The 27235-nt window shown below is 36.4% G+C and overlaps 1 protein-coding gene across 2 annotated transcripts in view; it reads left to right on the forward strand.

Moving 5' to 3' along the window:
* PIK3C2G (phosphatidylinositol-4-phosphate 3-kinase catalytic subunit type 2 gamma) overlaps window positions 1-27235 on the forward strand; it is a 340658-nt gene that overhangs the window by 68387 nt on the left and 245036 nt on the right. Inside the window, exons 10-13 of one of the 2 annotated variants that reach the window (XM_032391756.1) lie at window positions 1036-1231; window positions 6317-6439; window positions 13409-13540; window positions 24685-24799. In XM_032391756.1, the coding sequence (XP_032247647.1) occupies window positions 1036-1231; window positions 6317-6439; window positions 13409-13540; window positions 24685-24799 (566 nt within the window). The remainder of the gene's footprint in view (window positions 1-1035; window positions 1232-6316; window positions 6440-13408; window positions 13541-24684; window positions 24800-27235) is intronic. The other variant, XM_032391757.1, reaches the window with a different exon arrangement.

The following is a 27235-nucleotide window of genomic DNA, read 5'->3' on the forward strand; positions in this document are numbered from 1 at the left end:
GTATATGCATATTAATGCATACAAAATGTCAGTGGTGAGAATTATTCACCGGCCCCACTAAGAAGTCTGACACTGAACTCCACCCGTGGGATAACGTTCATCATCCTCATAAGCTTCTCCATTGTAATGGCGTCATCTTTCCCGATTTTGATTCAAAGTTCACAACCTGTACTACCTGGTCCATTTCATCAGGCTTTTCTTCCTTCCTCTCAGGTAGGAATTTTTCCAGGGAAGAGAATTTATTGGGAGAACGAAAGCCAGGAAAGTTTACCTTAAGTTCAGTGATTAGGTCTTTTCCTATGGTCTAGGATATACTGGTACGCCTTCATTTAGTACACACTTGGAGCTATTAGCCCCTGTACTTAGTCCTTTTTTTTTTTTTTTTTTTTTTCATTTTCTTCCTTCATGACAAGTTACTTTTAGGAATAATCAATAAACCCCTCTTAAAAAACTAATAGTAAAACTTAAGGCTTTGATTTTGAAGAGATTTAGTAAGCATCATAAGTCTTTCATTTCAGGCTTATTTCAGATCCCAACCAGGTACTATTACTGTTCTCTTTTTACAGCAGCACAATGTATATGATTAGTGTTCAGTTAATGGTAAGCATCATAGCATTGTCAAATTTATTATGATTAATTTTTAGATGGGATTTGTTTGAAGTACTTACAAGCCATTTAGAAAATCTGTTCCTTGTCTGAAAATTAATTCTAAACAATAATAAACTGGAACAAAAAATATTGCAAATTATAGAATGCCAAATTAGTAATCAAAAACTTTGGTTTATGATTAAAGGCCACGCTTCCAAGATTTCTGCAACTGAAGATATGAGAGCTTATTGATTATCTACACTACTATCAGCTAATTCAGGCTGCATAGAGGCACAGATGGCTAATTGGCTTCAGTTGGTGGATGGTCATTTTAATTACATTTTATTTAAAATTTATCATAAGATATTTCAAAGCTGTAATTCATGGCTTACAATAAATATGGCCCTTCAAAGATGACCCTGATTTCTATCCTTTTTTTCCCCTTAGGCTTGATAGAGAAAGTGACAACTGAACTATCCAGGTCCATCTACCAGCTTATCAATGCCTATTGCTGCAGCTTTTATGCAGATTTCCAGCCTCTAAATGTACCTGATGACATTTCCTATGTAAATCCTGGACTCCATTCCCACCTTAGCTTCACAGTGTATGCAGTTCACAACATTCCAGAGACTTGGGTGCACAGGTGAGTGGTAGTGAGTTTTTCATAAAAATGTTAATTTTTACATGGCTTCTAATTAGAGTATAATTTGTCTTGTTCTTATTTGCAGGAGCAAATATTTTGTAAAAATTTTGAAATTTAACCAGTGTAGATTTATCTTAAAACCATTTTTAAAAACTTCATTCCCAAATGCACATTCCTTTTTCCTCAAGTCTTTTCCCATTCTCCATATTAAAAATTGCTGCATATTGTCAGTATATCATTAGGGAAACAGAGAATGCTCATCCTATTTAGTGATTGCCCTAATTTTTTTTAACATTTGAGTTTAAATGACTAATGCTAATTAATAGAACAGAGAGAGAGCACACACACAGGGAGTAGTACTTAATAGAAAAGAATCACTCTGATACCTATCAAGTTGTGAGTGGTAGATATTTTATGAAATTAGTACCTTGATTAAGTGGGAATTAGCCAAGAGTTATTTGAGTTACAATGGAAATTAACCACAATTATGCATGGAGCGTTGCTAGATTTTAGGTTGGCTCTATTATGTAGCATTTTTTTGAATAACATAATTAGATTAATATTATAATCATTATTTTAAATTCCTTATAGATTAAATCTATAAGAGAATGTGGATTAAATCAATTAAAGTTAATAAGAGAATAGTAATTTATAAATGGATTTATTGTACCCACCCATTTCACACCTCAAAGAAGAACTGAAACCATTTCAGTAAAGAGAAAAAATTGCTATATGTATTTTTGCAAGTAACTGACCTGTACAAATAGTTGTAAGTTAATTAGAAAGAAAAAAATTACCTTTGTATGTAAAAAACACTATCTACCTGTGTACACATACACATAATTCTTTAAATCCATGAGATGAGGGGTCCCTGGGTGGTTCAGTTGGTTAAGTGTCTGCCTTTGGCTCAGGTCATGATCTCAGGGTCCTGGGATTCAGCCCTGTGCCTGGCTCCCCGCTCAGTATGGGATCTGCTTATCCCTCTCCCTCTGCCCCTCCCTCTCATTGTGCATGCATGCATCCTCTCTCCCTCTCTCTGTCAAGTAAATAAATAAAATCTTTAAAAATCAATCAATCAATCTATGAGATGAGTATGTAAAAAACACTATACACATACACATATTTCTTTAAATCCATGGGATGATTCTTTTATGCCTTTTCTTTCTTATAAAGGCCTGATGTATAATATAATAAACTGCTACTCTGATGGTTTCTGACAATATTTTAACCATTAGTACATACTTATTAATTTTAATTAACGTGGAAAAACTATGTAGCCAGATAAATATGGATAAAGCTATATGCACAAGCCTGCATGTATATATGGTGTGACAGTGTTGTTTATTTTTTTCTATTTTTTTTCTATTCTCTGCTTCACTTATTTCTGATGTAATACTTATGATTTTCTTCCTTCAGTTAACTTTGGACTTAGTTTGTTCCTCTTTTTCTAGTTCCTTCAATATAAAGTTAGGTTGTTTATTTTTTATACTTCTAATATAGGAATTTATAGTTATCAACTTCTCTCTTAGTACTGCTTTTGCTGCATCTCATAAGTTTTGGTATGGTGTGTGTTCATTTTCATTTGTAACAATATATTTTCTAATTTACCATTTGATTTCTTATTTGACCATTGATTATTCAAAAGTGTTAATTTCTATAAATTTGTTAATTTTCCAGTTTTCTTTCTGCTATTGATTTCTAGTTTTATCCCGTTGTGGTCAGAAAATACATATGGTATGATTTCAGTCTTTTCAAATTTGTTAAAACTTGTTTTGTGACCTAACACATGATCTATGCTAGAGAATGTTCCATGTGTTCTATAGAAGAATGTGTATTCTCCTGTTATTGGATGGAATGTTCTGTATTTATCTATTAGGTTCAGTCTGGTTGTTGTATCCATTATTAAAAGTGGGCTATTGAAATCTATTATTGTGTTGCTGTCTGTTTCTTCCTCCAGTTCTGTCAATGTTTGCTTAATATATTTGCTCCAATTTGGGGTGCATATATATTTACAATTGTTATATCCTCTTGACGAATTCACCCTTTTTATCATTGTATAATGTCCATCTTTATCTCTTGTGACATTTTTTGACTTAAGGTCTATCATGTCTTATGTATGAAAGGCAACCCCTACTGTCTTTTGATTGCCATTTGCATGGAGCATCTTCTTCTGTCCTTTCACTTTCAGCCTATATGTGTCCTTAAATCTAAAGTGAGTCTCTTGTAGGCAGCATGTAATTGGATCTTGTTTTTTTATCCATTCAGCTATGCTATGTCTTTTGATTATGGCATTTACTCCATTTGCATTTAAGGTAACTAATGATAGGGAAGGACTTAACTATTGCCATTTTTTTCCACTGTTTTCTATTCTTTTCCTCTCTTGCTGTCTTCTTTTGTGTTTTGTTGATTATTCGTAATGACATACTTTGATTCCTTTATTTTCTTTTGTGTATCTTCTCTAGGTAGGCATTTTCTTTGTAATGACCATAGACCTAATATAAAGCATCTTACATTTAAAACAGCTTCAGTCACTTACAAAAGCTCTACTCTTTTTTTCTCCCCTCACCACACTTTATGTTATTGATACCACAAATTACATCATTTTGTTTTACATATTGTTATGATTATAGTTTTCTAATACTTTGCCCTTTACATTCTATACCAGAGTTAAGAGTGGTTCATGCACAATTACTAAAGTATTTTACTGTATTCTGTATTTGTCTACATATTTACCTTTACCAGTGACCTTTGTGCTTTTGTATGCTTTTGTGTTGCTATCTAGCTAGCATATTTTCATTTCAAATTTGAAGACTACCTTTAGCCTTTCTTGTAAATCAGGTCTTGTGGTGATGACATTCCTCAGGTTTTGTTTATCTGGGAAAGTATTTCTTTGTCCTTTATTTTTGAAGGACACTTTTGCCAGATATAATATTCTTGATTAGCAATTTTGTCTTTCAGAATTTTTAATATATCATCCCACTCCCTTCTGGCCTGCAAGGGTTCTGCTGAGCAATCTGCTGATGAACTTATAAGATCTCTCTTTTATCTGGTGGGTCACTTTTTTCTAGCTGCTTTCAAAATTCTTTCTTTTTGACTTTTGATAATTTGATTTTAATGTGTTTTAGTGTGGTCTTCTTTGGGCTCATCCTAGTATGGTTTGTGGGGTTTCTTGAATCTGGATGTCAATTTCCTTACACACAATTGAGAACTTTTCAGCTATTATTTCTTTAGATAAGCTTTCTGCCTCTTTTTCTCTATCTTCTCCTCCTGGACTCACATAATGTGTGTATTTGTCTAGTTGATGATGTCCCAGAAGTCCCCTAAGCTTTCTTTACTCTTCTTCATTCTTCTTTCTTTTAGTTCCTCTGATTGGATAACTTCAAATGACTTATCTTTGAGTTCATTGATTCTTTCTTCTGCTTGATCAGGTCTACTCTTGAAACTTTCTAGTGATTTTTTTTTTTTTCAATTCAGTCATTATATTCTTCAGTTCCAAAATTTCTGTGTGGTTCTTTTTAATATTTTTTGTCTCTTTGTTTATAATCTCATTTTGTTCATGCATCATTTTCCCAAGCTTGTTGAACATTTTTATGATGATTATTTTGAGTTTTTTGTCAGGTAATTCATATACTTCGATTTATTTAAGGTTGGTTTCTGGAGATTTATTTTATTCCTTTTGTTGGGAAGGTCCTCAGTCTCATATTTTATTCCTTTTGTTGGGCCATATTCCCCTCTTTCTTTGTATGCCTTGTTACTTTGTACTGGAGTCTGTGCATTTGAAAAAAATACAGTCTTTATTGATTGGTTTCATACAGAGAAATAATGTCACCAATCAGCACAACTAGAGATTCTGGGGCCTTTCAAACCTTTTCTCTTCTCTGGATTTGTGTGTGTAAATTCCCAATTAGAGAAGTTTTACTTCTTTCTTCAGGCGCTCATAATTTCTTTCTCCCCCTAGTGTCTGTCTATGGCACTACAAGTTTCCTGGTGCTGCTGTAAACTCCCCAGCTGTTTTTGTTTGTTTGTTTATTTTAGGATTTTACTTATTTATTTGAGAGAGAGAGGGAGTATGAACAGGAGAGGGGCAGAGGGAGAAGCAGACTCTCCACTGAGCAGAGGAGAAGCAGACTCCCCACTGAGCAGCCTGAAGTGGGATCATGACCTGAGCTGAAGGCAGATGCTTAACCTACTGAGACACCCAGGAGCCCTACCCTCATCTGTTTTGGGTTCTCAGCTCTTCCCTGGCATCCAGAGTACGCCAGGTCCCATCTATGCTATGAGTTGGGTAAGACAGAAACCAGTCTTTCAGGCTGCCACCCAAAAAGCTGGAACATTGGACACACACTCCAGCTCTTTTTCTCCTTTGGTAGAAGCCAGAAGTTGGGGATTTTTTCCTGTTCATTTTGCACTGAGAAGCCAGAAGTTGGTTTTTGTTTTGTTTTGTTTTGTTTTTCCTGTTCATTTTGCAATGAGTTGGGGATTTTTTTCCTGTTCATTTTGCACTGAGATGGGACAGTGGCAAGTGAATTTGTGCTAGTTCAAACCATTGGCTTTGTTCTCAGAGGCCCCCAACCTGGCACCCATTCCTATTCAGCATTTAGATTTAGGCAGGACAGAAACTAGTCCCTTAGATAGCCCCTTAAAAAGTCTGAATGCTAGACATATGTTCAGTCTTCTCTTTCCCACCCCAGGGAAAGGCTGAGAGTTGGGAGTTTCCTCCTGATCACACTGCACTCTGCCAGGGAAGGAGTTCTGGAAAAGGACACAAATTTTCCTACTGATTTCTATGTGACTGGTTTGTGCTTGCCTGGAGCGCAAGAGCTTCTTGTTTCTGAATTTCTCTCAAAGGGAATTGATCCATGTATTGTTGAATTGGTGTTTCCATGGGGGAAGGAGAGTCTGGGGCTTTCTGTTGTACCATCTTGCAGATGTCACCCAACATAAATTTTTAAAGTTATTTTTAAAGCATGCTTTACACAAGCAGATATAACTTTATCATTTGACTTTTAACTATAAAAATAATTGACCCATATAGAAAACTGCTTTCTTTATAGTTTTCAGCTTTTTGAATATTTTTGTTTTTAGCTATAAAGCATTTTCTTTTTCCTGTTGGCTTACATATGCTGGAAAGAAGTTGTGCCAAGTGAGAAGCTACAGAAATATTCCAGTCAAAAAATTGTTTTTTCTCTTGGTCAACTGGAATGAAATGTAAGTTTAATCTTTATTTTGGCAGTATCATTTACCTAATAAAGATCAAGGATTCTTTTTTCTCTTTTTTTTAAAGTGGAAGGTGTGATTTTTTTTTAAATATTGCCAGTTGATGTGATTCAGTGATGTGATAGATATGCTCATACTAATAGATAACTGACCATACAGTTCAACAGATTAAAAGTCCATTTAGAAATCTAGACAAGTGTCCAATCCACATTACCAAACTGATCAAAAAGGGAAATTGGAAAAAACAGAATTATTAATCATTCACAGACTGTGGATGTAAGAGATACCCTCTATTTGGGGTTGGGGGAAGTAGATTCCAGGTATAACAATGAAGAAACATGTAATCTTCACTTTCCCATGAAAGCCAATTATAAATTTATTTAAACAGTCAAGTTTTTTGATAATAATTATTTATGCCTGTGCAAACTACCATCTAATTTTGGGTGATTGACTCCTAGTTTCTCATTTTAGAGACATTTATTAAATGAAGAAGGAAAAAAGTACCTTCTTGACACAGTTCATTCCTTCTTGCTCTCCTCTGTCCCCTTCCCTCCACCTCAAGTCTTTACTCAGAATCTCAGGACATTCATAGGCCCTATCTATGGCTATTTCGTGATTATTTCCACTTTTTCTTGCTGTTCCTATGACACTACTCCATTAGCTTTCAGTCATTTCTCTGGGGTCTCCAATGCTGCACTGACAATTTTCTTCCCACCTCAAATAGAAGAAAACCAACCTACGTCTCATCCCCCCTTTACCAGATCTGGCTTTCTTGGAAGATGATTTGATTCCCCAATATTGTCCTTTTTCACTGAGAAATATGTGCCGAAATTTCTGGGACTCCGAGGATGGTGTTAGATAGCACCACTTATCCTAATCTTAGTGTTACCACAATCAATGGAGACATGACATGTGGCCTTCAATTTTTACGTACTCCATGGTTCCTTCTATGCAAAAGCAATTCCTCCTTTTACTAGGACTATGACAACATTTATCTTCCCTTAGGCTCTTAATTCCCTTGACCAAAGACCTGATATTCAATTACAAAGTCCTCTTCTATTGCACAGAATGAATTCTGCTTGTGAAATTCCTCAGTGGTTCCCCAATTCTCATAAGGTAAAATACAGATCCTTTAGCACAGCACACAAGGCTCCCAGTGGTTTGGCCCTTGCCTATCTCTGCACCTTTATCTCTGAAGTTAACCCCACTCTACGACCCTGTACCCAGTCATTCTGCATTTGATCTATTTACCCTAACTATAAACTGAGAAGTCATGCCTCTGCTAGGGGTCCTCCATCTGTCAAGAGTACAGTGTCTTTACTGCCCACCTTGGGAACACCTAATTATCTTTTTTTTTATGTTATGTTAATCACCATACATTACATCATTAGTTTTTGATGTAGTGTTCCATGATTCATTGTTTACGTATAACACCCAGTGCTCCATGCAGAACGTGCCCTCCTTAATACCCATCACCAGGCTAACCCATCCCCCCACCCTCCTCCCCTCTAGAACCCTCAGTTTGTTTCTCAGAGTCCATAGTCTCTCATGGTTCGTCTCCTAATTATCTTTCAAGACACTCTTTCACCTTCTCTGTAAACTCTTCTTTGTATCATTAGAAATAATTGGCCACTTTTCTTTTGTTGGTTGATGGGAACCTCAATCTACTCTCTTATGGTCCCTTCCTGAATGTGTTTGCTTATATTTCTGTTTGCTTTTGCCAAATGATACAAAGATCTTTTTTGTGGTTTTTGTCATTTTATTTTCTTTTTAAAATTTTTTATTCTGGCCATAGCAGCATAAGCAGTATCAGATAGAGTAAGAATTCAGTAATTGTTCTTGGGCAAATGAATGAATTTCATGTAACAAGTGATTCTTTAAAAATATTATTAATCAGCTCAATGACTAAAATTATTCTTCTGACTTAATTAAAACTTACTCCTAGCTATTTCAAAAAATCAGATTAATTTTCAGCCGATAGATATGTGCTATCATTTAATTCAATAAAAAAACCCTACTAAATCTAAAGTCAGTTTTTTAAAAATCCCCCCCAAAAAAGTCCCCAAATAAATTGAAAATCCTTAGTGCTGTTGGAATAACTACACTGATATATTTTTCTTCTGTTCCTTCAAGACTGTACATGCGTTATTTTTACTGTGAGTTTTTTGTTTCCCTCAATAGAGTTAGTGACCTCAACCTAGAATTATTTTCATTTTATTTCATTTCCATTAAAAATAGTTATTTACCATTTTTCTAGGTGCCTGTAGCCTTCTTTATATATTTTATTAACATATATCTATTACACTATAATTGATTATACATTTCATTACTAGACTGTACACTTAAGGACAGAAACTTTGTTATTTAATAATATATGACATAGATTTTGACTACATATTTCAATCATGATAATATACCCCAAATATATTATCTCATCTTAACAACAAAGAAATGAAACGGGTATTGTCACCCTTTTTTGAAGATCAGAATATTGAGGTTACAAAGTTTAATTAACTTGCCCCAGGTCCCAATGAGTAAATGGCAGAACTAGTGCTCAGACCTACTCTCACTCCAAAGCTGATGTTTTTACTGTGATTTCTATACTATTTCTTAAAACATATAAAATCCTTGGCAGAGTATTAATATTCTATAAGTAGTTCTTTCATCTTAAATTAAAAAAAAAAAAAGTTCTACTCCATTCTCTTACCAGCAGCCACCCCATTTTTTTCCCTCTGCTTTAGTGCAAAACCCTTCCAGAGAGTTGTATATATTCACTTTCTTCAGTTTTTTTTTTTTTCTCTGCTCTAAAATATACTCCAATTAGGCTTTCATCTCCTCTGTTTCACTGAAATTGCCCATTAGAGTCACTAGTGACCTGCATAGTTAATCTAATGTTAGTTTCTCAGTCTTCATCTTACGTGATCTATTTAGGAGCATTTGGCACTGTTGATCTCACTCTCCGTCTTGAACTATGCTCTCCTCTTGGCTCCCATATTCTTTTTGCTTTCCTCTTCCTGTACTGGACATTCCTTCTCTATTTTCTTTTCTTTCCACAGACTGATCATGGTCTTAGCACTTATGCCTCTTTTCTGTTGTATTTACCTTTCTCCTTTAGCTTTCTCTTATCATCACATAGCTTTAAATGCCGTCTATATGTCAGAATCTCCAAAAATTATTAATATCACCAACACAGGCATCAGTCACAAACTCCACACTTACACATTCAGCATGTCTAAAACAGTACTCTTAAGCTTACATTCCAAACTTGTTCCATCCATGGATAGCCACCCTGGACTGTCATTTTCAGTGCCAGTTGTTCAGGTCACATCTTTACCCTGAATCTCGTTCTCTTAGATCCCATGTCCAGGAAATCCTACAGGCTCTCCCTTCAGAATACTTCTCATCACTTTCTTTGGTCTACGCCCTCATTCTCTCTCCCCTGAATTACCACAGTCGCTATATAATGGTCTCCCTACTTATCTTGCACCTCTATAGTCCTTCTCACACAGTAGCTAAAGTGACTTCTTTTAAAATGTAGGTCAGGCTATGTTATTATTCTGTTTAAAAGTCCTGAAATGGCTTCCTGTTTAACATCACAAAAATCCTTACAATGCTGTGTTGTCAAATATCAGTATTAAAAGGAGAGTTCTAAACATTGTGATTTTATTAAATCTCCCATTTTTCACTATGAAATTTACTCTGGTCTTAGGGAAACTATCGCATATAGAAGGAAAAAAATTTCAGAAAAATTTTCGTGTTTATTCATTTTTTCAGCAGTAGAGTAAGGTAAATATATGGTTAAAACTTGCAGTCTATGCCAACTGCTTGCATAAAAAGGAGCAATTCAACTTCACTTACTGATTTGTCCCTTTAAGTGTTTTTCTCCTTTTTTTGGTCTAAAAGTTCATTCCTTTGATTTTTCGATAGCTGTGTAGAAGTTTAAAAAAAAGATTTTCCAGTGAATGTGAGATTATTCTGGCTTTAAAAATCCATAGGTATTCAAGAAATGAATAAATAACTATTCAGAGAGCATGTATTCTTTCCTAGAAGAATTTATTCTTATTAATAAAAAATGACAAAATGGAGATTGACAGTAACTATCCACTGTAACTTATTGAATTTTTGTCATTCTTGAGGTGAAAGCTCACTAATAAGTGAAGTTAGACATGAAGAAGCCAGACTCAATGAGAAAAAGAACACTCTAGATTAGGTGAGGAATACAGTGAAATTATAGCTTTCATTCTAGCACAGAAACATGAAAACTGAAGAGAAAATCAATTACAAGTAAAGAGAGAACATTCAAGAAATTACTGTGCATTCCACAAGAACATCAACATTTTATGTTGAGTTTCAGAACTTCTTCTAAGCTGAGAAGTATGTCCACATTATCTTAAGTGGATATTATGAGTGTGAAAGAATATGAAGGAAAAGAAAGACTTTTAAATATCTAAATATAAAACAAATTAATTTTTTAATAATCTAAACTTTGCTAATCTTGAAAAAATAGATTTTCTTTACCATAGTCTTCACTTTATTTCCCTTCCCTACATTTAACTAGAATTAAATTTCATCTGTCTACAATGGTTAATATAAATCATTACTTTATTGATTGAATAATGAATGTATTACTGATGTATTGCTACCATTTGCCACCTATTGTCTTATACAATGTTTGATCCATTATGTGGATAAGGAAAAATGAGGCTTATTAGTCATAGGGCTGATATTTGAATGCAAATATATCCAGATCCAAACTTCTCACTGTCCTCTCCACACAGCTTACATATGGACATCTCAGAATTAATATTAATCAATTATATCATGCCTTAAACTGCACATATTACCCCATCTCAATTTCCTTTTTATTTTATATTTCTGTATCAGTTAAAGTTATCAACTATAATGTAATCTAGAAGTCTAGAATTCATCTTTAATTCTTCATTGTCCTATTCTACTAATATGTTGTCAGTCAAATATTAGTTATTCATTTTACCTCTAAAATAGCTCTTCTGTCTTCTCTCTTGTTAGCTGCTTTATTGCCACCCAGGATCTGGGGCTCTTTATCACAGGGAAGAGCATATTGGGGAGATGGGTGTGTACTTCTTCAAAATCAGTATGGTCACTAGCTGAATTGACATCTCATTATTTCTTAGGCTGGATACTGACCCCCCCGCCACTCATAAAAGGGGGTCATCAATGTCTTATTTGACACTTTGAGTAAAGACTTCTCCCTAATATCCAGATTAGACAGCCAACTGCTACTGTGAGAAAATGCTCAATATTAACTGAGGCTTCAACTCAGTCAGCACCTTCCAATTGAACATTGGCTTTTTTTTTTTAAGATTTTATTTATTTATTTGAGAGAGAGAATGAGAGACAGAGAGCATGAGAGGGAGGAGGGTCAGAGGGAGAAGCAGACTCCCTGCCGAGCAGGGAGCCCGATGCGGGACTCGATCCCAGGACTCCAGGATCATGACCTGAGCCGGAGGCAGTTGCTTAACCAACTGAGCCACCCAGGCGCCCCGAACATTGGCTTTGGTCATCATCAGTCCTCTCCTAATTACCTACTGCTTAAACAATTTGATGTCAAAATTCAACTGGGAATCACAAGGCCAGTGGATTCTGTTTATACTCCTCAACCTATCAGTTATCATACAATACAAGCTGTCCCATTTGCTCTTCCAGTCACTTTTTTTCTTTGCCCATCCTTTGGTGAATCGGCTCCCATGAGTCTTCACTTTGCTAACCTCTGTTTAGTTTTTCCATTTCTTCCTAGCATTCTCATTTTCTAGCAAACATATAAATTTCTTGATGTCTTTCATTTCCTTGTCTCACAAATAGATCTCTCCTAAATGCCATACTTGTCTTGATATTCTTATAATAGAATCTGATCATTTCTATATGACTGAGATGACTCCAAAAAGGAAAGAAAAGTACCCTTCTCCCTACCCTCCATTAGAGACCTCAGATCACACTCTCAACTTTCTGTCAAAGCTTTTTCTTCTTGGTCACTTATGCCACCCAGGTGTACCCCTCCCAGTCTTTATAGTATCATTTGTAACCTTCTAGACATTCTCTTTTATATATTAATGGATTTGATATCTGAATTCAAGTTTTTCTCACTAACGATCCTGTGTTTATCCTTGGTCGCCTTTTTTGCCCAATATCAACAATCCATCCAGGGTCTGTATTTGGGATTCCTTCACCTTGACCTATCCAGAAATTGGTATGTCCATTACGTTTTAGCAATCATCCCCCAAAAGCCTGGGGATCTCTTACCCAGAATGGTTCACATTTAAAATCGTAAACAACTCTCTATACTTTTAGCTGTCTTGGGAAAATATTCCCTTTTGCCATTAAGAAAAAGCTCAAATTCCCTTGCCTGGCATACAGAGTTCTTAAGCATTCTGGCAACTACCTACCTTTTTCAATGACATCCTCTATAACTTCCCCAACCAACTTGACCACATCCCTCGTTCTAGCCACAATGAGGTACTCACCATTTCTCAGCTACACTTAATCTTTCCATGAATGAATGACCTTGTCTATGTACTTTTCTCTTCTTGGAATTTTTTTTTTTCCAAATCTCCATCTAATTATAGCCAACTTACTCTTTAAGACCCATTTCAAGTTATTTCCTTCCTTCCCCCATTCCCTAAGACAATGTTAGTCATTCTTTCTTCTGTGTTTACAAAGAGTAAATGCATAAGTCATTATAAATTTTAAAAATAAGCTTACATGTCAAAATTATAATTAAAGCAATCCCCATTGATTGAATAACCCATCTCATTACTCTATGTATTTCTGCCATATTTCCATTTTTACAAGATCAAACACAAAAGTTCAAAAGGATCCCTCAATTCAAAAAGTTAATTTTATCACATACCATTATATTAAAAAATATCTATGAAAATATCATTGTAACTGGGTAGATAATCTACTTTTTTCTTTTATTTTAAGGATCAATTTTCCTCTTGAAATAAAGTCACTTCCAAGGGAATCCATGCTCACTATAAGATTGTTTGGGATTGTCTATGCAACCAATAATGCCAATTTATTGGCTTGGACTTGTCTTCCAGTGTTTCCAAAAGAGTAAGTATATCATTTGTTCTTAATAAAGCTCTCATATCAATAAAAAATCTCCTTGGAAATGACTATTTTGCAGTATGTGGAATAATGAGAAAATCAAGAAGACATTTTATTCAAAATTGAGGTAGCTCAATATAAATCATGACTATTGAATGTGGAACTGAAAGCAAAAATGTAGAAATGGCTTTAGAAACAGGCTTCATGCTCAATTTGTCAACTGGGTCATTTATAATAAAAAGGTATTGGCATGACCAATTTCAATTGCTTTTCCTTGTCTGACCAACCAGTTTCTCTGGCATTAGTAATTCAGAATGACTTAGATCAATACTGTCATTTAGAAACAATGTGAGTCATGGAATTCTGGCTGAAGTAAAATTATACAATGTAACTGGTCTGCTGATCTTTTATTGCCAAGAAGAAAATATTTGGTAATTTGAAGATGAAATTTTTCAGAAAAGTAAACCAACTATGAGTTCAGATAGTCTATCAGAACTAATGGCCATTGCAAAATTAACTGTTGACTTAACCATAAGGATTTGGAAAAATTAATACTTAGAATATTGATAAAGTCAATTGCATGGTTTTTTATACTATTAAGGAAAAAATATTTCAATTAAATCAGCTTAGTTAATTTTCACATGGCAGGACTTGCTTTACAATCAAATTATAAAATACAGGACCTTCAAAAAATTAGAGTGTATATTGCTATTTTAATAGTTACAAAGAATGTTTATAACACAAAATGTAATAATATAATAATATAAATAATATAAAAATGCTAAGAAAATTCTTCATCAGTTTTTGTTCCCAAATTTAGTCATTATAAATAAATTATGATCCAAACAATTGTGGTAAATCTTTAAGATCATCTTTTTGGATTAATTCTGATCTGGTGTGTGTGTGTGTTGCTCTATTATTTGTTTTCACGTGTCCATTTCCTCGTATTTGTTTCTTGAGGACAGCAATATATTTATCTTTGTAATATCTATCATCTAATATTGTAGCTCTTTTTTTTTTTTAATTTTATTTATTTATTTATTTGACAGAGAGACACACAGTGAGAGAGGGAACACAAGTAGGGGGAGTGGGAGAGGGAGACGCAGGCTTCCTGCAGAGCAGGGAGCCCGATGCGGGGCTCGATCCCAGGACCCTGGGATCATGACTTGAGTCAAAGGCAGACACTTAACAACTGAGCCACCCAGGCGCCCCCAACATTGTAGCTCTTATAAATAGGCGATCAGTGGAGGTTTGTTTATTAAATTGAACTAGAAAAAAATCAAACCCTATAGGAGATTTAGAATAAAGTAAAATTTCAAAAGTCTATAAGAAACTGTTTAGCCCTCAGGTGCCTGGCTGGCTCAATCGGTAGAGCATGCGACATTTTTTTTTTTTTTAAAGATTTATTTACTTATTTGAGAGAGAGAAAACATGTCGGCGGGGGAGGGCAGAGGGAGAGAGAATCTCAAGCAGACTACCCACTGAGCATGGAGGCCAAGGTGGGCCTCCGTATCATGACCCTGAGATCATGACCTGAGCCGAAATCAAGAGTTGGATGCTTAACTGACTGAGCCATCCAAGTTCCCCCAGCAGGCAACTTTTGATCTCGGGGTGGCAGGTTCAAGCCCCAGGTTGGGTGTAGAGATTATTTAAAAATAAAAATTAAAAAAAAGAAATAGTTTAGCCCTAAAAGGAATACCTACTGCTGTTAGCAGATATTTCAAAAATCTTATTTGTGGGCTAAGAACTTTCATTACTTTCTCACTAGGCGCGGCTCTGCAAGTGCCCTTCCTTCTCTTGAGTGAGTTTCTTTAAAGTTTCAACTGCTGTGTTTGTAACATCTAGCATGTTTGTAGAATAAAATTTCTAGCTATTCACTGAAAAAATTCAGTCCATTTTATTCCCTTCCATCATCTAATACATTACTTTGCACATAACATGCAATCAATAAACATTAAATATATAAGAAGTTTGGAATATATCTTTTAGACTAATCTTCAAGGCTTTTTTCTAGATGGTTATGATAGTAAAAATACTGTCTCCATGTTGTTTTGTCATGTATCATTTACCATTAGTAAACATTTTTATGTGAGTGCTCATCTGGGACTGATACTAGGTGGTGTTTTCCTAAGGGAAAGAGATTGAAATTGTGGATGATGAGACATCACATCAGAAAACAAAACTTACTTCAAAGAGCACTTTGATAAGCATTTGTAAATATATTTCTAAAAGAGCATTTCTCATGAAAAATCAGAAAATCTGCTTCTCTCCTGGGCTAAACAATTTGAAGAAATCCAGATCTTTTCAAGACATCAAAAATCCGTCATGTAGGGCAATTAGGGAATGTGATGACTCCCACTGTGTTCATTGCTCTGAGTGACAGAGATTCTAACCCAATTTATTTGATGCAGCTATTTCCAGATCACAGCAAACAGGTCACTTAATTTCATTTCCTTTCATGGAATGACCCCTGTCCATAAACATTTCATATTAAATCTGTCACTTATTACAGTTTGAATTGCTCATACCTAACCATGTGGAGCTGTCATGAGCACTTATATCTTTATTTGTCCAGCCTACACACAACCTGAAAATATGCCGAATTAAAGGCTTCCTATCTCTTTGTGGTTTTCAGAAGAACCAATGGGTGATTAAACTCAAATATATCAGTTATGGCTGCATCAGGAATGTCCACAAATAAAAATAAACTTAAACATTTTGAAGCACACAAATTCACCTTCAGATCTATAAAAAACATCCAAAGTACAAAGGTAAAATTTTGCCCACAGAAGTTTTATAATCTTCTCTTTTGCAGATGGAATTTCCATTGCATCTATATTCACAATGCCTCCATACTGCAATAGGAAAGTGCTTTTCTTATCTCAACAACTTCTGTGAGCTAGCTTCCCTACTTAAGTTCGAAACAAATAGTGTGCTAGTTACTTAGCGTTTCTAAATTGTGATAAACTCCTTCAACACAAAAGTCCTCAACATTGAATAATAGATTCTCCTGGGGAGATTTAAAATAAATCCAAAACCCAAATGTTCCCAAATATTCTGATTTAATTGATCTGCAGTGGGGTCCAGGTATCGGTATTCTCAAAGCTCTCTGGGTGTGTTAAAGACCAGAAAAATTAGAATATTTTCAGATTTTCAAAAGAGACCCAAAATAAATCTTAATTTCAAAACAACTTGATTCCTCGTGCTCGCTTCGGCAGCACATATACAAAACAACTTGATTCCTTAGATTGTTGCCTAAGTAGCCAACCCTGACCCCACTGTATCTTATCATTTCAGATATATCCTCAAAATCAAATTTATAAAAACAGTTGTGGGTGGGAAGTCCTTATTAACTATCCTTCCTGTCCAAGAGAGACCCACAAAGCTCAAATAGTACAAATACCTCATTTACAGATGAAGATCTCTATGATAAAGGAAGGTTACGGGACTTTTTATAAGTCACCAGCCTAGAATAGAACAAGAACCAGAATGCAAGTCTGACTTCTCTCTACATGTGTTACTACCTTAAGCTGCCCCCCTTCCTGCCCTTAGGTGTCACACCTTGCTCCACGAATGCACTGTGACAATCTCAACCATATACAAGAAGCTCCTGCCTCAGCTTTGCCTGTGCTCTGCTCTTGGGCATGAAACCTATTAGACCTATGATCAGCAAAATCTCAGAGTTTTATAACATCAGATCCTATGGACATGCTCGCTGCCCATATCCGGAGTCTTTTCTATTCTTGGTCCCAGAATGCCGAGCCATGATGCACATAAAATCCTATAACTAAAAGTGACAATAATTATTTTATTCAAACCATTTATTTCATAGCTAGAGGAACAGGGGTCCAGAGAAGGTAAACCAGCCCATCTGTTCTGGTGCCACAGATTTGAGGTTGGTTTTTCTAGGCATAAGAATTTATACAATATTGAAATCAAATAGATCCTTAAGGATATTCCAGAACAAATACTTTGAAATGTTATATTTAGCAGTGTGGCCCTTTTTCTAATGGTATCTAATTCAAAATCTCAGAGTATAAGAGTGATGACCAGTCCATGTGTTTTGTTGGGTGATGAATGGGAAACGGGGAGAATTTAAAATCCTGGCATCCAATCTATTTGCCATCTCCTTACCACCTTTATAACATGCACCTCCAACCATCAAGCCATATGAAAACAAATATAAAACTCCTTTGAAAACCACTGATTTTATCCAAGAAGTTCAAAGAAGTTAAACTTAGCCTACCTTATGAAGATAGGGTACAGATGTCTTGAAATAGTCTGATTTTTTTTTCACAAAAGAAACTGTTTCCCATTTCCTATCTTCATCATGTTTTTAATTGTTTGCTTAATTTTAAATTGACTTAATAAACCTTCTAACAGTAGTAATATAAAAACTACTGTGGTCCCCACTGGCCTGGGTATTAAAAGTTTCCATTTTCATCTTCTTCCTGAGACCACCATCTTAGATGTGTTTTCTTCACATCTTAATTCCACTAATTATCTTCATCATCCCCATATTTTCTATTTACAGGCGTCTTTGGGAATTTATTAGAGATTACAGATATTAATATATTAGAATATATTAGATATTACAAATATCTATTTGTAGAGATATTTGCAATATCTCAAAAAATGTTTAAGTACAATCCATTATCAGAAAGTAAATTAGCTAATATTAAACATACAGAGAGCCCAAAGAATGGTGCCAACCATCCTTTCCCTCTTGAATTGCCTTGAAGCATGTGGTATACAAGCCTCACTTAGACAGCTACAAGTTTATTCTCCCTATTCTCTATTGCTTGGTAAGTCTCTTCATATACATACTTGATTCAAATGTTCTGACTTCATTCTGTACAACATGCCTCAGGGTTAAGCCCACGGCAACTGTTAATCCAGACTTCATCCAAGGAGAGTAATGAAGATACTGACAGTTTTTCTTGAGTCCCTTCATCCACTGTAGGAATTAGCTTAGAACACTTAAGATTTTCAAAGCGAAGTATGGTCAAGACATATAAGTATAGTAAGGTCATAAGTGTAATTCATCATACAACTTAGATGTGAAGAAAAAATGCAATAAATAAATCACACTTTTCCTCATGAGTTCCTGCCCTGTAACTAATAAGGAGAAAAAACTTTACATCAGTGACAAAATATTAGTCAATTCAGTAATTTAAATAGTTCTTTTAGAAATATACAGCCTCTTTTGGATAAAACATTCAGTCACTCAGATAGCTTCCTGACACCCTGATTCTCTGTCTAAGAGGGTGTCTGGATTCACAGGATCAGAAAGGAACAGATGCTTTGGCCTGGTGACTTCCGATATCCAAATCAAATGCACGTTTTAAGCTGGTGACTGCTTGTTACAGCTAGTGTAGCTCATGACTGGGGCTCTTCTAGCTTGGCTAGGGCTTACTGGCATTCCCTGAATGACTTGGGCTCTCTTAGGTACCATAGAGCCATCCGAGGTTTAATTGTGACTCCCAGTTGACATCAGCTTGGATTGTTCGATCAGATGCCCTTATCACAGAGACACCTTATCCCCACCACATGACCCCTTTTGGAGGACCCCTCACCCAGATATTTTTAGCTGTTTCTACATCTCATCCTTTCTATACAGAAACCAAAGAGGGCCTAATAAAGCTAAACTCAAGAGCTCCTTCTGTCTCTTTGCCATGTGGCCCCAACTTTAAGGTCATGACACAAGTAGGTACAGGAGTGGCTCAAGATGTGATTTTCCTCCAGGATTTGAAGCACAGAGTGCTAAAGGAGCAAGCACCCTCTGCCTTGAACTGTGCTCATTTATCTAACACTTCTCTGCATTTGACTTCCAAAGGCAGAAGAGGGGGAAATTGGGACACCTCTGTCTGTCATACTCATCCTGTTTCCTCTTTCTCTATCTTCTGCTTCCCATAATCTCAAATTGCCAGAAAGTGGTGGCGATCTCCACCCAATATGCCACATTCTCCTTCTTCATTCCTGTTAACCCTTAACCATGGACAGAATATTTTCTATAAATACTATGGGGAATATTAACATCTGAGTCCTCCAAGTTTGGTGTTAGATGTGCTCCTTCTTCCTCTTGCATTCTGCCTGAAGTTAATCCAAAACTTTTTCCAGGCAGATGGATGCTTCAGACCATTTTGGGGAAGGTTTTATACTCTATAATGAAAAATGACTTATAATTTTCTAATCTTTATATCATTAAGCTGACTTTTAGGTTGCTAATGCCATCCCCTCTGGATTGTTATCTGAAAAAACAAGTTTCACCAGCTGAAGGAGGTATGGAACAAAGGGATAAAGAAAATTCAAAATTCATCCTGCTAGAAGAATAACCCTGGGTCTTATAAAAATATCTGTCCAATAATGTTTACAAATTATACTCCCTTGGGCAGATACTTTCTAACAATATCTTTAGACATGGAAAATAAGCAAGCCTCAGAAAGCTAAAGGTTTAAAGAGAACTTTACTTGTTAGATTTTTCCTTCATATTTTTTGTAGTGTCTGATAAAGGGAATAATGGAATTTGATAGTATTTTTTTTATTTTCAAGTTTTTATTTAAATAGCAGTTAGTTAACATAGAGTGTAATATTAGTTTCAGGAGCAGAATTTACTGATTCATCACTTACATACAATACCCTGTGCTCATCACAGCAAGTGCACTCCTTAATCCACATCACCCATTTAACCCATCCCCCCCCACCTACCTCCCCTCAGCAACCCTCAGTTTGTTCTCTACAGTTAAGAGTCTGTTTTATGGTTTGCCGCTTTCTCTTTCTCCCCACTATGTTCATCTGTTTTGTTTCTTGAAATCATATGGTATTTGTCTTTGTCTTTCCTTGACTGACTTATTTCACTTAGCATAATACTCTCTAATTCCATCTACATTATTGCAAATGGCAAGATTTCATTCTTTTTTAATGGCTGGGTAATATTCCATTATATATATATATATATATATATATATATACACACACACACACACACACACACACACACACACATATATATATATACAACCTCTTCTTTATCTATTCATCAGTCGATGGACATTTGGGCTCTTTCCATAATTTGGCTATTATTGATAATGCTGCTATAAACATCAGGATGCACGTATCCCTTTGAATCAGTATTTTTGTACCCTTTGGGTAAATACCTAGTAGTGTGATTCCTGGATTGTAAGGTAGTTCTATTTTTAACTTTTTGAGGAACCTCCATACTGTTTTCCAGAGTGGCTGCACAAGTTTGCATTTCCACCAACAGTGTAAAATTTCCCTTTTCTCCGCATCCTTGCCAACATCTGTTGTTTCCTGTGTTGTTCATTTTAGCCATTCTGACCAATGTGAGGTGGCATCTCATTGTAGTTTTGATTTGTATTTCCCTGATGATGAGTGATGTTGAGCATCTTTTCATGTGTCTGTTAGCCATCTGGATGTCTTCTTTATGTCTTCCTTAGAAAAATGTCTATTCAGGGGGCGCCTGGGTGGCTCAGTCATTAAGCGTCTGCCTTCAGCTGGGGTCATGATCCCAGGGTCCTGGGATCGAGCCCCCATCGGGCTCCCTGCTCAGCGGAAAGCCTGCTTCTCCCTGTCCCACTCACCCTGCTTGTGTTCCCTCTCTCGCTGTGTCTCTCTTTGTCAAATAAATAAATAAAATCTTAAAAAAAAAAAAAAGAAAAATGTCTATTCATGTCTTCTGCCCATTTCTTAACTGGATTATTTGTTTTTTGGGTGTTGAGTTTGATAAGCTCTTTATAGGTTTGGATACAAACCCTTTATCAGAAATATCATTTGCAAATATCTTCTCCCATTCCGTAGGCTGCCTTTTAGTTTTGTTGATTGCTTACTTCACCGTGCAGAAACTTTTTATCTTGATGAAGTCTCAGTAGATCATTTTTGCCTTTGTTTCCCTTTGTTTACCTATGGTGATGTGTCTAGTGAGAAGCTGCCATGGCCAAGATCAAAGAAGTTGCTGCCTGTGTTCTCTCCTGGGATTTTTATGGTTTCAAGTCTCACATTTAGGTCTTTCACTCATTTTGAATTTATTTTTGTGTATGGTGTAAGAAAGTGGTCCAGTTTCACTCATTTGTTGAAGAGACTGTCTTTTTGCCATTGGAAATTCTCTGCTGCTTTATCAATGAGTTCCATTATGTTTGTTATTAATTGTTTTATGTATTTGGGTGCTCCCAAATTGGGGGCAAAAATATTTACAATTGTTAGAGCTCCTTGTTGGATAGACCCTTTTATTTTAATACAATGCCCTTCTTCATCTTTTGTTACAGTCTTTGGTTTAAAATCTAGTGTGTCTCATATAAGTATTTGCTACTCTGGCTTTCTTTTTATGTCTATTTGCATGATAAAATATTTCTCCATCCCTTTACTTTCAATCTTCAGGTGCGTTTTGGTCTAAAATGAGTTTCTTGTAGACAGCATATAGATGGGTCTTGCTTTTTTATCCATTCTGACAGCCTATGTCTTTTGATGGAGTGTTTAGTCCATTTACATTCACAGTAATTATTGATAGATATCAATTTAGTGTCATTTTATTGGTTGTTTTGTTGTTGTCTCTGGAGATTTTCTCTGTTCCTTTTTAGTCTTTTTTCCCACTCAAAGAGTCCCCTTTAATATTTTTACAGGACTGGGTTAGCAGACACAAATTCCTTTAGCTTTTGTTTTTCTAGGACACTCTTTATCTCTCCTATTCTGATAGAGTATTCTTGGTTGCAGATTTTTCCCATTCAGCATGTTGAATATATCATGCCACTTTTTTCTGGCCTGCCAAGTTTCTGTGGATAGATCTGCTGCTAACCTTACTTTTCTTCACTTGTAAGTTAGGGAATTATTTTGTCTTGCTGCTTTTAGGATATTTTCCTTATCTCTATATTTTGCAAATTCAACTACAATATGTCTTAGTATTGTTGATTTTGATGGGAGTTCTCTGTGCTCCCTGGATATGGAGACCTAAAACTATTTCCACTGGAGCTGAAGTGTTGTAGAACTCTATGGTCAGTAGACATGGTGCATGCAGGGATTTGTGCTGGCCTTCAGGTGGAGGGGCCTGCTGCACTGGTCCTTAGGCACGCTTCCTGGAGAAAAGCAGTAGCAGCAGAGCACAGTGGGGGCAGGGCTTAGGTTTAGGCCACCAGTGTTGGTGCTGTGCAGTTTACTGATGTTGGTTTATGCTGAGGGGTCAGGGAGAGAAATGGCAGCTCCTTTGTCCCCCCAGAGGGGAGTCTGTGCTTGCTGTTTTCAGGGAAGCCCTCCTAGAAGAGTGAATAATTTCCTGTCCTGCATCATAGGTATTTTTCAGATCACTGTTTTCATACTATCTGTGTCTGAATTTTGCCTGCCTGGAGCAGCACAATGCACTTTGGATTTTAGGCCAGCCAGGCCAGCTGAGTTTTAAAACTCCAATCTTTAAGGGTACTGGGGTTACTTTCAGTTAAGTGTCTGACTCTTGACCTCAGCTTAGGTCTTGATCTCAGGATTGTGAGTTCAAGCACCATGTGGAGCCTACTTAAAAATCAATCAATCAATCAATCAATCAATCTCCAAACTTTAGGGACCTGCTGTGGCAGGGACATACACTGGTGTTCTGGGGGAGGATCTCGCTGCCCTGGTATTTGTGCAGACTTGACCCAAAAGGGCAGTTGCACCAGAGTGCAGGAGTGTGGGATTTGGAGCAAAGTGCACCGAGGAGCCAGTGTCCAGGTTTGCTGCCCTCAGCAGGTGTCTCTGCATCTATGCTGAGGGTTGGGGGGAGGGAAATGGCGCCCACCAGCTCCTTTGTCCCCAGAAAGGCAATGCCTCCTCTCTCAGATGAACTCCAAGAAGGGGGACCCATCTTCCAGTGCATCTCAGGTGATCCACAGATCATGCCCTATGCTCCCTGAATTACCTGCCTGCCTTCTCTACAGGAGCACTGCAGTGCCCTCAGGGCTTTATACCAGCCATGCCATGAACCTCTAAAACTCCAGTCTTTGAGCCCTGCTGGTGGCAAATATGAAAATCAGCCCCTCTTATTTTCCTGGTCAATGGCTTTGGGGAATTGTTTTCCTTGTGCAATCCCCTGTGTGCTCCTCTTTCTCTTGTCTCTCTCTGTGACCAGGGCTCCCACCCCTCCACACATCTCCACACCTCCTACCTCCCACGATGTGGCCTCCTCTCTCCCTCTAGTTGTGTAGTTTGTTCTGTAAGTCCTCAGATTGATTTCTTGGGTATTCAGAATGATTTGATATTTATCTAGCTGTGTTTGAGGGACAAGGCAAGCCTAGGGTCCTCCTACTACTCCGCCATCTTAGCTCCTTCCCTCTCTATAGTGTTTTCAAAAAGACTTGATATCTTAAAGTTCTTTATAAACTTTAATTTTTGTTGTCTTGCTTACATTTTTATTTTGGTATATTAAAGTCAAAGACTGTCCTCAGTGATCACTGGAACATTTTACTAATAATCTAATTCATACATACAGTCAAGTATAGATTCCCTTTTAATTCCTATGAAGATCTGTGGATTTGGATGTTACTGAAGCTGTTAAAACCATCCATGAATTCTTCCTGTCTAAAGTCTTCATGTATGCATCCTCATTTACAATGGTAATTTACAACCTATTTTTAAACATTCAGACTATGAATAATCTTTCTATTTAGAAGCATTTCCTCTCTGAAGTCCCACAACTATTTTGATTCTGCAGATCATATGCTAATTTAAATATTTTCTTTCTATAAATTTAGAGCTCATACCTTTAATGATGCTCAGGAAATTTAGTCACTTTGTGGAGCAAACATGTTCTGAAGAGTTGATATCTTTATTGACTTGAGGTGCTCATAACTCCAAGAATCTCAATCCCATCTTGTAATCAACACTGTTGGATATTAAAAATAAATTCTACCTGTCAGAAACTATTGTGGAAATAATTTTTTCATGTGGAAAATAAATGTAGCTGTCTGTGAACATAACCATGCATGTCGTATATTAGAATTAACTACTAATCAGTATCTAGACTTGTGGAATATTGTATTTCTATTCTAGCTACTGAATGAAGCCACGGAAATAGCTGGTTATGTTTACATTCCAAAAGAAAGCATTTATAGATAATAATAACTTCCCTTTTGAAGTGACTCCTGTCTATCTATATGTGTTGTCTTTTGTAGCAAATCCATTCTCGGGTCTATGCTATTCAGTATGACATTACAGAATGAACCTCCCATAGAAATGATAGCTCCAGGAGTGTGGGATATAAGCCAGCCATCTCCAGTGATCCTGCAGGTAAGAGTCAGGCTATGAGATTAAAGTATACATGGCAAAAAAAAAAAAAAAAAAAGTATACACAGCAAGTATTGGTTGATAAGTAGCTTCTCAATTACAGAAACAATTTTCTTCTAGGATCACACATTTTAATAGTCTTCTCTTCCTCCAATCTGCTGGGATTTGTAAAACCTCTAGTTCTTTTATTTTGTATTCAGTACTCTCAAAGCACTTTTCCTCCAGCTTATATAATAGCAATTTCAAGCCATTCTCCATCAAACATGATCATGAAGGAAAGAAATGAAGTGTTGCCATTAGTATATTCATTATGTGGATTCACTATCCTTTCCATTGTCTGAAAACAGACATTGGTATATATTATTAACTTGGTACCTTACACCTGCCTTTGCATTGTGTCATGTTTCCTTAAAATCCTTCAATTGTACATTTCCTATATGACTAGTAATTAGGTCAGTAGTGGAGGAGAAACTGCAAACAAAATCCATTCAACATACTTTCTTTACTCTTAAGACCCCTCTTCTTTCTGTGATTTGTAATCATGAATAAAAGGTGGCTAATGATTCCAGACTTCGGTCCTTACTGCTGAGAGCTCCTTGTGTGTTCATCATTATAAATGATCATATTGGTCAGATACATGAAGCATGGCCATTCCCATATATGGAAATGCAGGGAATATGGACTTTCCATCTCTATAGGGAAAAACCGGGAACTGCTATCTGGGCAGCACTCTCTAGAACTGGATTTCTCAACTCAACACTAATGACATTTTGGACCAGATAACTCTTCGTTGTGGCAGCTGCCTTATACATTGTGGGATATTTAGCAGCATCTTTGGGTTCTACCTACTAGGTGCCAGTAGCACCTGCCTAGTTCTGACAATCAAAAAAATGCTTCTTGATATTGTCAGATGTCCTCTAGGAATAAAATTGCCCTCTGTTGAGCAGAGCTGTTCTAGAGAAAGCTAGTGGAGTCTCTTGAGTTCTTAAGCTTCCAGGTTTGGGGTGAGGGACAAAGTGTAGCAAGATGTTGAAACTGGAAGGGAAAAATAATACTAATAAAAATGTGGCTTCCACTGTGAAGGAGGAAGTCCTTGCCAAACATCGATTTACTTCTAATTCATTGATGTGATGATGAAAAAGAGTGTTCAGTTTCAATATTGGCACAACATCGTAGATACTCAACATGTAATGGCTTATTATTTAGCAGATGTTCCATTGTAACATGACGACTACCTTTCTTTAAGAGGCCAAATGCAGAAGCACCTGGGTGGCTCAGTTGGTTAAGTATCTGACTGTTGACATCGACTCAGGTCATGATCTCAGGGTGGTGAGATCAAGCTCCAAGTTGGGCTCTGCATGCTCAGCATGGAGTCTGCCTGAGATTCTCTCTCTGCCCCTCCCCCAATCATGATCTATAAATAAATAAAATCTTTTTAAAAATGCATTTTTTAACAGACTATTGCTTGCCAGATATAAACTACCTCAGTTTAATGAGAATCTTCCAAGTCTGACCATTGCCCGAGCTTTGAGGGTATAAAGTTATGATTCAACAGGTATTTATCAGCAGTGGTGGGGGTGGAAGAAGTAAGAGAGACTATCAGATGATTCTTCTCAGATGAGAGGAATAGCTCCTTTAGAACACAGATCCTGGCAAGTGGAATCTGAGGATTAGTTTCAAGTATTCAATAGGAGCATAGATTTCCAACTAGACATCTGGAGCTATAACCAAATTTATCTTTGAAAAAAGGTGGGGGGACATGAAAATCGTTCAACATCATGCAAAAAGTTAAATAATCTAATTTTTATAAAATAATTTCAAATGTATAGACATAAAAGGAAACATCTCAGGATATTTTTAATTGATGATAAAATATACAAAATAAAATAGGAGTTATTAAAGTTAAAACTCTTACTAACCAATGTCACTCTAATTATATACAGCTAAATTTAGAGTAGAATCTTTCAGCCTAAAGATTGTAGTGAGGAAATTAGCAAATTCTGCAACCAGTATTTGTGTTAAGAAGTCAAGATGGGTATCAGGGAAAGACATCAGGCTCAGAGTTAGAAAATCTGGATTATAGTTTTAGCTCTTAAACAGAAAACTTTATAACTTTGGACAAGTCACCAAACGTATTTTCACCTCTGTACAATGAAAGGGTTACACTATGCCTATCCAACTTCTTTCAGATCTGTACTTTTCTGATCATCTTTATTAGATAGTTACTGCCCCATGGTTGCCACCCTAGTATGAGAAAGGATATGATATGTCACAGAACCTGAATCCTTTAAGTCCATCACTTTTTTTCAGGTTCTATGGCTTAAGTGCCACCGAAAGCAGTGGGTGGAGTGAAGTAGATCTGAGTTCAGAAATGGACAAAGATTGGGGCACCTGGGTGGTTCAGTCGGTTGTTTGCCTTCAGCTCAGGACATGATTCCA

Source organism: Phoca vitulina, unplaced genomic scaffold, assembly GCF_004348235.1.
Source record: "Phoca vitulina isolate PV1807 unplaced genomic scaffold, GSC_HSeal_1.0 scaffold64, whole genome shotgun sequence".
Classification (NCBI taxonomy): Eukaryota; Metazoa; Chordata; class Mammalia; order Carnivora; family Phocidae; genus Phoca; species Phoca vitulina.